The 12280-nt window shown below is 40.0% G+C and overlaps 1 protein-coding gene across 2 annotated transcripts in view; it reads right to left on the bottom strand.

Moving 5' to 3' along the window:
* LOC110530007 (GDNF family receptor alpha-1) overlaps positions 1–12280 on the bottom strand; it is an 87330-nt gene that overhangs the window by 54931 nt on the left and 20119 nt on the right. Inside the window, exon 4 of one of the 2 annotated variants that reach the window (XM_036986123.2) lies at positions 9241–9372. The exons of the other annotated variant lie outside the window; for it this stretch is intronic. Within the exon in view, the coding sequence (XP_036842018.1) occupies positions 9241–9372 (132 nt within the window). The remainder of the gene's footprint in view (positions 1–9240; positions 9373–12280) is intronic. 2 annotated transcript variants of the gene reach the window in all.

The raw sequence follows: 12280 nt of genomic DNA, 5'->3' as shown, positions 1-12280 counted from the left end.
AGACTGTATTTCCTGCTATACAGGACACTTCAAAATGAGTCACTCCCCTGTAAGAATGAATAACAAACGCGAAAGTAGGCTGACGGCCATTTCTCTCCATTCTCATTCATCTGCTGTCTCAACAGGTCACTCCGCAATAAGGTGCTTGAAAGCTAATAGATTAGCTTGAGACACAAATATCACCGTGGTGTCTTGCCAAACTGCAGGTGTCGGGGGATGCGGATAAAAGCCAATGCACCAGCCACGCCACGCAATCACTGCCCACTGGAAGACATTTGGGGATTATTGCTTTGCCCATCATTCCATCAGCAGAAAGGCACAGTGATGCAGTGACGGGCGGCCATGGCTGGCAGTTTATTGAGGGTGTGAGCGCACCCGCCCTATCAATGATTTTTAATGGAAGAGCTCCACAAGCAAGCAGGCAGGAGCCATCCGGGGCAGACCACAGCTCAGGAATAAGGCTCTCTTCCATAATGTCTGGGAAAGCCTCATACTGTACACAAGTGCATGCAAGTACACACACACACACACACACACACACACACACACACACACACACACACACACACACACACACACACACAATGTCCCTTCTTCTCTCCCTGACCTCCTCCCTCTAACTGGGTGAATCAGAGTGTGTGAATAATGTATGAAGTACAAGCTGTAAATCCTGGCCAGTCACAACCCCGCCAGATGAGGATTTAAACTTTACTTTGATGCGTTCAAATGCACTGAAAACATCGTCTGCATACCGAACTGCTTTCTGTTGGTAGGCAAACCATCATCCTATTGCTCAATAGAGAGACCACTGGCTGTAGACATGGGTGTTTCATGATCAAACTACTTTTGGAGTCAGACTGATGCATTATGACATATGGTGTTATGCTGATTCATGTTAGACATAGAGTCCACATCTTTAATGAATATCAACATGTCCCCAGTCAAAAGCTGCTGTTTTCCCTCAACCTTTACCATGTCCTTACAATAGTAGTTATGTGAAAAACCACTATATACACCTCACTTGCCTTTCCCCTCAGGACTGTTGGTTGCCATGCCAGCCACAATTTTCGTAATGCTCTATATCTGGAAGATTATTCTTTTTTTTCTTTCTTTTTTTAAAAGTCACCGGTCGAGAGGCAGAAATCATGCATGTGTGGCTGGTTTTGTGCCACCAAGTCCTCTAGGCATTTTTGGGAGGCTCGGTGACCTGTTCAGCTCTTAATCCTGTGTAACCTGTTTGGGATAGGGGGCAGCATATTCACTTTTGAATGAAAAGCGTGCCCAGAGTAAACTGCCTGCTACTCAGTCACAGTTGATAATGAATGCATATTATTAGTAGATTTGGATAGAAAACACTCTGAAGTTTCTAAAACTTTTTGAATGATGTCTGTGAGTATAAGGGTCTTGCTGCTTTTTGTTTTATGTTGCTCTGTCTGTATGCTACGTCTTGCTTGTCCTATGTTGCTCTGTCTGTATGCTATGTCTTGCTTGTCCTATGTTGCTATGTCTTGCTTGTTCTATGCTGCTATTGTCTATATTGTAATTGTTTTTAATAACCTGCCCAGGGACTGCGGTTGAAAATTAGCCGGCTGGCTAAAACCGGCACTTTTACTGAAACGTTGATTAATGTGCACTGTCCCTGTAAAAATAAAAAATAAACTCAAACTCAAATAACAGAAGGCAGGCGAAAACCTGAAAAAAATCCAACCAGGAAGTGGGAAATCGGAGGTTTGTAGTCTTTCAACTCTTGGCCTATCGAATACACAGTGTCTATGGGGTCAAATTGCACTTCCTAAGGCTTCCGCTAGATGTCAACAGTCTTCGTTTCCCATGTTTCTACGGACTGTAACGGAACTTTCTTACTTTTCGCCTGCTCGTGCGTCATGAATTTGGATTACTGGGCTGAACGCGCTAACAAAAAGGAGTTATTTGGACATAAAGATGAACTTTATCGAACAAATCAAACATTTATTGTGGAACTGGGATTCCTGGGAGTGCATTCTGATGAAAATCATCAAAGGTAAGTGAATATTTATAATGCTATTTATGACTTCTGTTGACTCCAACATGGCGGATATCTGTATTGCTTGATTTGTTGTCTGAGCACCGTTCTCAGATTATTGCATGGTTTGCTTTTTCCATAAAGTTTAAAAGAAAATCTGACACAGCGGTTGCATTAAGGAGAAGTATATCTTTAATTATGTGAATAACAGTTGTATCTTTTATCAATGTTTATTATGAGTATTTCTGTATTGATGTGGCTCTCTGCAAAATCACCGGATGTTTTTGGGAGCAAAACATTACTGAACGTAACGTGCCAAATGTAAACTGAGATTTTGGATATAAATATGCACTTTATTGAACAAAACATACATGTATTGTGTAACATGATGTCCTATGAGTGTCATCTGATGAAGATCATCAAAGGTTAGTGATTCATTTTATCTATATTTCTGCTTTTGGCTGGAAAAATGGCTGTGTGTGTTTTGTGACTTGCCTATGACCTAACATATGTTGTGCTTTCGCTGTAAAGCCTTTTTGAAATCGGAGACAATGGGTAGATTAACAAGAAGTTTATCTTTCATTTGGTGTATTGCACTTGTTAATGTAGGAAAGTTACATATATCTAAAAAATATTTTTGAATTTTCAGCGGAATGTTGTCGAGGGGTGTCGCTAGCTGTAAGAAGTTTTAAGTACCGATCGCAAATGGCCGGAAACTAAATAAACAGTACATGAAAGAGTGGAGAGCAGAGCAGAAGGCCTAACAGCAAACAAACCCACCGGTATAAACTGCTTGGAATATTCACACAGGACCTAAGTCTCTCTCTGGAGCTAGCTTTATATTATGCTAATAAGGTGAATTTAATTTCCCTGACAAAGTACAACATGTACACTCCAAAAATACAAATATTAACATCGTCAAAGAACTATAATTACACTCAGTCTGGAATCTATGTGAGAGATTTTCTTGAAAGTTAATTCATTATCGAGAATAGTCTAAAACAAAGGAAAGGTATGGCATTTAGAATAGTGTTGAAAGAGACACTGGTCTGATTTTCTAGGCATTTCCCTAGATGATCTGTGTATGAGGATTACAAAATCATATAAAAGTACGCAACTTTGATTTATCATCCATTCTGATTAAACAGAGATGTCCACTTAATTAATATGGTTAAAACAGCAACAACCTCATCAGAATATGCTACAACACTTCCACACAAAAAGTACACTTACCCAACAGGATGTGATGCTATTAAATGACTAATTACTTAAAACAATAAATCTGCTTTAATAATGTGATCAATATTTCCAAAAAGTCTTTACGGGAAGCCCACAGCTTCATTCCTATTAACTTTAACAATGACTAACAACATTCAGGGGATTTGAGTTTTAATTCGTCTGAACGTTACTCCCTGAGGGCCCTGGTTCTCACAAACTTGGCAGTGGTATTAACTGTAAGCCACTGAGAGTTGGAGAGAACTCAACACACTCCCTGCTGAATCCAACACCTATCAAAACAAAATGATAAGGCTGTAGCACATTTAGCAGGGCCACTGGACCTTCAATACCCTGGCAGACTGGTAGAATCCCTGGTTATATTAGCACTGGACCTTCAATACCCTGGCAGACTGGTATAATCCCTGGTTATATTAGCACTGGACCTTCAATACCCTGGCAGACTGGTAGAATCCATGGTTATATTAGCACTGGACCTTCAATACCCTGGCAGACTGGTAAAATCCCTGGTTATATTAGCACTGGACCTTCAATACCCTGGCAGACTGGTAAAATCCCTGGTTATATTAGCACTGGACCTTTAATACCCTGGCAGACTGGTAGAATCCCTGGTTATATTAGCACTGGACCTTCAATACCCTGGCAGACTGGTAGAATCCCTAGTTATATTAGCACTGGACCTTCAATACCCTGGCAGACTGGTAGAATCCCTGGTTATATTAGCACTGGACCTTCAATACTCTGGCAGACTGGTAAAATCCCTGGTTATATTAGCACTGGACCTTCAATACCCTGGCAGACTGGTAGAATCCCTGGTTATATTAGCACTGGACCTTCAATACCCTGGCAGACTGGTAGAATCCCTGGTTATATTAGCACTGGACCTTCAATACCCTGGCAGACTGGTAAAATCCCTGGTTATATTAGCACTGGACCTTCAATACCCTGGCAGACTGGTAGAATCCATGGTTATATTAGCACTGGACCTTCAATACCCTGGCAGACTGGTAAAATCCCTGGTTATATTAGCACTGGACCTTCAATACCCTGGCAGACTGGTAGAATCCCTGGTTATATTAGCACTGGACCTTCAATACCCTGGCAGACTGGTAGAATCCCTGGTTATATTAGCACTGGAATTCAATACCCTGGCAGACTGGTAGAATCCCTGGTTATATTAGCACTGGCTATGTTTGTGTGACTGGCGTGAAAGAAACTGTTTTTATTGGAGAGCGCTTGTCACTCTTGTAGGACATGTAGGGAAAACGGTCCTCTGTATCCTTCATTTATAGCGTGGTGAGGTTGCTGAATTACTCATTCAATGTGAGTAGGTGGGCCACGATACAACCAAACACCACATTGCATGACACTAAATAAGGTGTTTAGTTTTAGATTTAGGTTTGTTTGTGGGAGAGTGAATGAGTTAGCAGGAATGAAAAACAAAGGATACCTTGTAAAAAAATATATATATACTGTATACATATAATATTACTATTATTGTATATTATTATGATATTTTTTAGGGTCAACAATTACTTGTATCATATTACTAAATAAAGTATATTTCCGTTTACTAGCCGGTTTAGTTTTTTGGATCTGTTTTGTTTTTCAGGTTGTTTATTGTATTTGTATTTTAGTGTTCAATTTTGTTGTGATCTAAAAGCATTTTAAATGAACAAAATTCTTATCCACACACAATGCCCTCCCCCACAGTCCTTACAATGCCCTCCCCCACAGTCCTTACAATGCCCTCCCCCACAGTCCTTACAATGCCCTCCCCCACAGACCTTACAATGCCCTCCCCCACAGTCCTTACAATGCCCTCCCCCACAGACCTTACAATGCCCTCCCCCACAGACCTTACAATGCCCTCCCCCACAGACCTTACAATGCCCTCCCCCACAGACCTTACAATGCCCTCCCCCACAGACCTTACAATGCCCTCCCCCACAGACCTTACAATGCCCTCCCCCACAGTCCTTACAATGCCCTCCCCCACAGACCTTACAATGCCCTCCCCCACAGTCCTTACAATGCCCTCCCCCACAGACCTTACAATGCCCTCCCCCACAGACCTTACAATGCCCTCCCCCACAGTCCTTACAATGCCCTCCCCCACAGACCTTACAATGCCCTCCCCCACAGACCTTACAATGCCCTCCCCCACAGACCTTACAATGCCCTCCCCCACAGTCCTTACATTGTGATGCATTTGTACGTGAGCATGTGATGCATTTGTTACAGGTTTGCCTTCATGAGTGTTTTTAAAATGTATGTATTCCAAATTGCTCAGTGTGAGAATGAACCAGGGTTTTGCCACCTCATACAGTGAGTTAAGGCCCCCAGATCCCCCTGAACACTCACTGAAGTGATTCCCACCTCTTCAGCAACACACTGGGAGTGGGTATGGGTGTTTGGTGTGTGTGTGTGTGTGTTATGTGTGTGTGTGTTTGTGTGTGTCCTGTGATGTAGTGGTAAAAAGAATCGAACGCTCCCTACATTTGCCATGTTTTTTCTGCTATAGTTGGGAAACGATTGTGCAAAATAAAAAAGGTGTGTAGACGGCTTTTACATGAATTTCCCCTCCACTACACCACTGACCTTACCCACAAACAGCCACTTAAACAACCATATCAAATATTTACACTCTTTTTAATATTATGAGAATGTAAAATGGTCCAGGGTGGTAAAACCCAACTCTCCCCATAATCCTTCTGTCTGCTCCCCAGGGCTTGAGCTTAGAGCACATCTGCTCTAAAATGTATTTCCCAAGGATGCTGCAACCCTCATCCTGACTTAGCTACCACCTAAACAACTATTTATCTTAGGGCTGGATGATATCGACTGAAGTCTACATACTGTAACTATTTGTCATAATCTTATTGATATTTGTTACAAAACCCTATTATAAAAAATAATAGAACAATTTCATCCCACAGCAGTCTTCAAATCAACTACAAACAAATGCAAAAGCACAATATCGTAACATAACCAATGTACTATAACATTGGTTCTCATCGACATAACCCATGTAATATAATACTGGTTCTCATCATCATAACCCACATGATATAATACTGGTTCTCATCAACATAACCCATGTAATATAATACTGGTTCTCATCGACATAACCCATGTAATATAATACTGGTTCTCATCGACATAACCCATTTAATATAATACTGGTTCTCATCAATATAACCCACATAATATAATACTGGTTCTCATCAACATAACCCATGAAATATAATACTGGTTCTCATCAACATAACCCATGTAATATAATACTGGTTCTCATCAACATAACCCATGTAATATAATACTGGTTCTCATCATCATAACCCACATTATATAATACTGGTTCTCATCAACATAACCCATGTAATATAATACTGGTTCTCATCATCATAACCCACATTATATAATACTGGTTCTCATCAACATAACCCATGTAATATAATACTGGTTCTCATCATCATAACCCACATGATATAATACTGGTTCTCATCAACATAACCCATGTAATATAATACTGGTTCTCATCAACATAACCCATGTAATATAATACTGGTTCTCATCATCATAACCCACATTATATAATACTGGTTCTCATCATCATAACCCACATGATATAATACTGGTTCTCATCAACATAACCCATGTAATATAATACTGGTTCTCATCAACATAACCCATGTAATATAATACTGGTTCTCATCAATATAACCCACGTAATATAATACTGCTTCTCATCAACATAACCCATGCAATATAATACTGGTTCTCATCGACATAACCCATATAATATAATACTGGTTCTCATCAATATTACCCATGTAATATAATACTGGTTCTCATCAACATAACCCACATGATATAATACTGGTTCTCATCAACATAACTTATGTAATACAATACTGGTTCTCATCAACATAACCCATGTAATATAATACTGGTTCTCATCGACATAACCCTTCAAATATAATACTGGTTCTCATCAACATAAACTCATGTAATATAATACTGGTTCTCATCATCATAACCCATGTAATATATTACTGGTTCTCATCAACATAAACCATGTAATATAATACTGGTTCTCATCAACATAACCCATGTAATATAATACTGGTTCTCATCAACATAACCCATGCAATATAATACTGGTTCTCATCAACATAACCCATGTAATATAATACTGGTTCTCATCATCATAACCCACATGATATAATACTGGTCCTCATCAACATAACCCTTCAAATATAATACTGGTTCTCATCAACATAACCCATGTAATATAATACTGGTTCTCATCAACATAACCCATGCAATATAATACTGGTTCTCATCAACATAACCCATGTAATATAATACTGGTTCTCATCATCATAACCCACATGATATAATACTGGTCCTCATCAACATAACCCATGAAATATAATACTGGTTCTCATTGACATAACCCATGTAATATAATACTGGTTCTCATCAACATAACCCACATTATATAATACTGGTTCTCATCAACATAACCCATGTAATATAATACTGGTTCTCATCATCATAACCCACATGATATAATACTGGTTCTCATCAACATAACCCATGCAATATAATACTGGTTCTCATCAACATAACCCATGTAATATAATACTGGTTCTCATCAATATTACCCATGTAATATAATACTGGTTCTCATCAACATAACCCACATGATATAATACTGGTTCTCATCAACATAACCCATGTAATACAATACTGGTTCTCATCAACATAACCCATGTAATATAATACTGGTTCTCATCGACATAACCCTTCAAATATAATACTGGTTCTCATCAACATAAACTCATGTAATATAATACTGGTTCTCATCAACATAACCCATGTAATATAATACTGGTTCTCATCATCATAACCCATGCAATATAATACTGGTTCTCATCGACATAACCCATATAATATAATACTGGTTCTCATCAATATTACCCATGTAATATAATACTGGTTCTCATCAACATAACCCACATGATATAATACTGGTTCTCATCAACATAACCCATGTAATACAATACTGGTTCTCATCAACATAACCCATGTAATATAATACTGGTTCTCATCGACATAACCCTTCAAATATAATACTGGTTCTCATCAACATAAACTCATGTAATATAATACTGGTTCTCATCATCATAACCCATGTAATATATTACTGGTTCTCATCAACATAAACCATGTAATATAATACTGGTTCTCATCAACATAACCCATGTAATATAATACAGGTTCTCATCAACATAAACCATGTAATATAATACAGGTTCTCATCAACATAAACCATGCAATATAATACTGGTTCTCATCAACATAACCCATGCAATATAATACTGGTTCTCATCAACATAACCCATGCAATATAATACTGGTTCTCATCAACATAACCCATGTAATATAATACTGGTTCTCATCAACATAACCCACGTAATATAATACTGGTTCTCATCATCATAACCCACATGATATAATACTGGTTCTCATCAACATAACCCATGTAATATAATACTGGTTCTCATCAACATAACCCATGTAATATAATACTGGTTCTCATCATCATAACCCACATGATATAATACTGGTTCTCATCATCATAACCCATATAATATAATACTGGTTCTCATCAACATAAACCATGTAATATAATACTGGTCCTCATCAACTCCTGAAAAACCTTATTAACCCCCACCCACCCACCCATCTTTATTTCTTTCTCCATCCATAGATTTTGGACAGATTTAGTCTCCCACAAACAAGTCCACACATACACACATGGACTTTTCTCTCTCTCTCGCTCTCTCTCTCTCTCTCTCTCTCTCTCTCTCTCTCTCTCTCTCTCTCTCTCTCTCTCTCTCTCACACAAACACAAACACACACGCACCTGTGCACACACCTCTACACACACACTTCCTGCCATGCATACTGTAAGTCTTGAGGTTAATTACCCAGAATTGCCCAATTGGGATGAGCTCTCCTGTTTCTACTGGGGTCTTCCACTGCTCGGCCCCTGACTTGGGGCCCCCTCCCTGTGGGCACTGTGACAGTGCCGCTCCTGGGGTCGCCGATGACCCCTTCCTCTGCAAGAAATGTGCTTCATTCAGGACCACAGGGTGAACAGAGCTCACAGTACAGTGGACCAGGGGACAGGCCACACTCAGAGGGTAAAGGGGACAGGTCAGAGGCAGGAGAGTCACCAGGCGGGGAAGGGAAAGGTGTTAAAGAGGAATACAGCTTGCTGAGGTCTTGTTAGTGGAAGGTTTGGTATCATACAAAGGAGAAGAGGGGAGGTCTTGTTAGTGGAAGGTTTGGTATCATACAAAGGAGACGAGGGGGGGTCTTGTTAGTGGAAGGTTTGGGACAGTACAAAGGAGAAGAGGGGAGGTCTTGTTAGTGGAAGGTTTGGGACAGTACAAAGGAGAAGAGGGGAGGTCTTGTTAGTGGAAGGTTTGGGACAGTACAAAGGAGAAGAGGGGAGGTCTTGCGTTGGGCAGCATTTTGCTGAGGGAGTATAGTTCTTAGAGACAGCTTTTTGACAACAGCCAGTTTCTGGTTAAGGTGGTAGCACCAAAAACAAGGAAATGGAGGATAGATGCCATTCCCAGGTCACTGGCCTGCTAATTACACTGAGTATACCAAACATGTGTTCTTAATGTTTTGTATACTCAGTGTATATTACACAACATGAGATACAGCTCAATGGCGACTAGACAGGAATATAAAGTATTTTTGCATTTTCTACCCATACTACCCATGAACACCCACAACAATACCCACTCATATCCCCCTCAGAAGTTGTTAATTTATGGTAGCTGGTGGCAAATCAAAGACCCTAGTGGTATACTATGATGCTAGCTAGATCTACTCAGGGTTTTCTAAAGCTAGGCAGCTTCAGTTAGCCTCACATTCCAGCTCAGGCTTCATCCGTATTACGACTGTGGATATTGCTCGTATGCCTGCTGCTAACTCTAGCAGGCTTGTAACTGCGTGTGCATGCCGCATGTGGCTAGTCGAACGCTGAACTCTTCATCGAGACTATGGTGAGACATCAATCCATAGGTGAGTCAGTGCCACGTCTTCATTTTTTCCTAAATCAACATGAAAGAAACGTTATCTTGCTATGGTGTGAAATAGGCTTTTAGAAGTGCCATGTGCAACTTTAATTACGTAGCGTTACTGCCGGATTTGGTGTTCTTTGGTGTGCTTATCAATGCACAAGCACGATAAAATAAGTCATACAAAAGTTTTACTGTGGGTGAAGTATCAAATGCATCCTGTCATTACTAAATGTGTAATGTGATAGGTATTTTAATGTAAACAAAAATGTACACACAAATATTTGGTAAGTATACTGTACGTTCAACTGATGGACTTACACAAACTATACCCAAATGGAACATCTGAAGATGTTTGTATATTAGTGGTACACAGCACAGATGCAAATCTAGTATCAATGCCCTCATTTAACATGCTTGAGATCAAGAATGTCGCAAATCCAAAAACAGCTGGATACTGGAGATATGCATCTTTTCATGGTCGTCTGTTTTCCAGGAAGTTTACAGAGTGAAAATGTGATTAAAAGTGTTGGGGGGGGGGGGGGGGTTGTTCTCTCGAGACAAGAGCTGCAGCACATTGTCTTGTATAATCAGAGGACTACTAGCATTTCCAGCCATGATTAGAAGAGTCACAGACACACAAAAACAGACCATTACCTCCTTCTCGGCTGGAAAACAAAACAGCTGCAGCCTTTAAAAAGGATTAACATCTATATTCTCTCACTTCATTTGAGGGCTTAGGACCGTCGCTCCACCCAAGGCTAACATCTCTGAGCCTGGCAGTATGTATGCTCTTGCATAATGATCAATTGAATCCCAACCAATTCATCACTAACTGTATTGTACCAATTAATATTTTTTAAATGGTGGTGGTGGTGGTGGTGGGGGGGGGGGGGGGGGGGGTGTATGACGCAAGTGACAATTTGATCAAACGTGGTTACTCACAACATTTATCCGACTTTAGACTGACACCTCACTGTTTGCTGTATAGGTAATTATGCAAATGTGCATGCATCTGGGCAGAAAAGCATTAGAGGTAGCTGGCACATGTGATGCCCCTGGTGAATCGAGCTGTCAGGAGCGTCAATTAACTATGATGAATCACTCTCCCACTTTGTATCCAATCAGAAAACTCTCAGGACTCCATTCTGGTCACCTTTAACTCAATTATTTTTTGGCCGCATAGAGCTAGACGGAGGGACAAGGCTGGAACCTGATGCTGCTGTTGGCATTATTCTGCCATTAGGGTGCAGCTGTGAGAGTAATGTCTGGAACGGTATGCGCATTTAGCAGCTAAAGACCCTACGACCTGTGGCTAAATCCTCCGTGTGATTTGGAGGGACAGCTATAGACATTTGGATGAAAGTCAGACGGACAGACAACAAAAGAAATTCCTGGAAGCTATGTAAAGCTTCGGTATAAAAAACATTTAAAACCTTCATCGGGATCTAATCTTGAATCTTGCCTTTCGTGAACTAACACTCGCACTTTACTTTTTCCTACTAGCACTGGCTTTTTACCATAACTGAGAAAACTGTAAGTTGCACTGGATAAGAGCCTCCGCTAAATGAAAAATGAAATATATATATATATATATAATCAATCTCCACATCAGGGTTCCCCAACTGGTTTCATTTGGAAAGTTTTCTGAGCAACAAAATCAAAAAGAAGCTTTTTTAAACGTTTTTTTCTTTTCATTGTTGGACATAGAAGACTGTAAAAACACAAGGAAATAAGTTCCAAGTGATTTTAATATAAGAAACCTGTTCCCACACATAATAGAGAGACACGTAATCATGAACAAATGTAAGCAAGGTTTGAATTGATTATGTTTTAGTCAAACATTATAATCTGGAGGCGGAAAAATGCACACCTGGTTAGGCGAGGTGCTGGCTAGCGGAGTAGAACACCTGTTTAGGCGAGGTGCTGGCTA

The sequence above is a fragment of the Oncorhynchus mykiss genome, chromosome 1, assembly GCF_057628025.1.
Source record: "Oncorhynchus mykiss isolate SJ-2025 chromosome 1, ASM5762802v1, whole genome shotgun sequence".
Classification (NCBI taxonomy): Eukaryota; Metazoa; Chordata; class Actinopteri; order Salmoniformes; family Salmonidae; genus Oncorhynchus; species Oncorhynchus mykiss.
The sequence above is the reverse complement of the archived record's forward strand: the minus strand, read 5'-3'. Positions and strand labels throughout refer to the sequence as shown.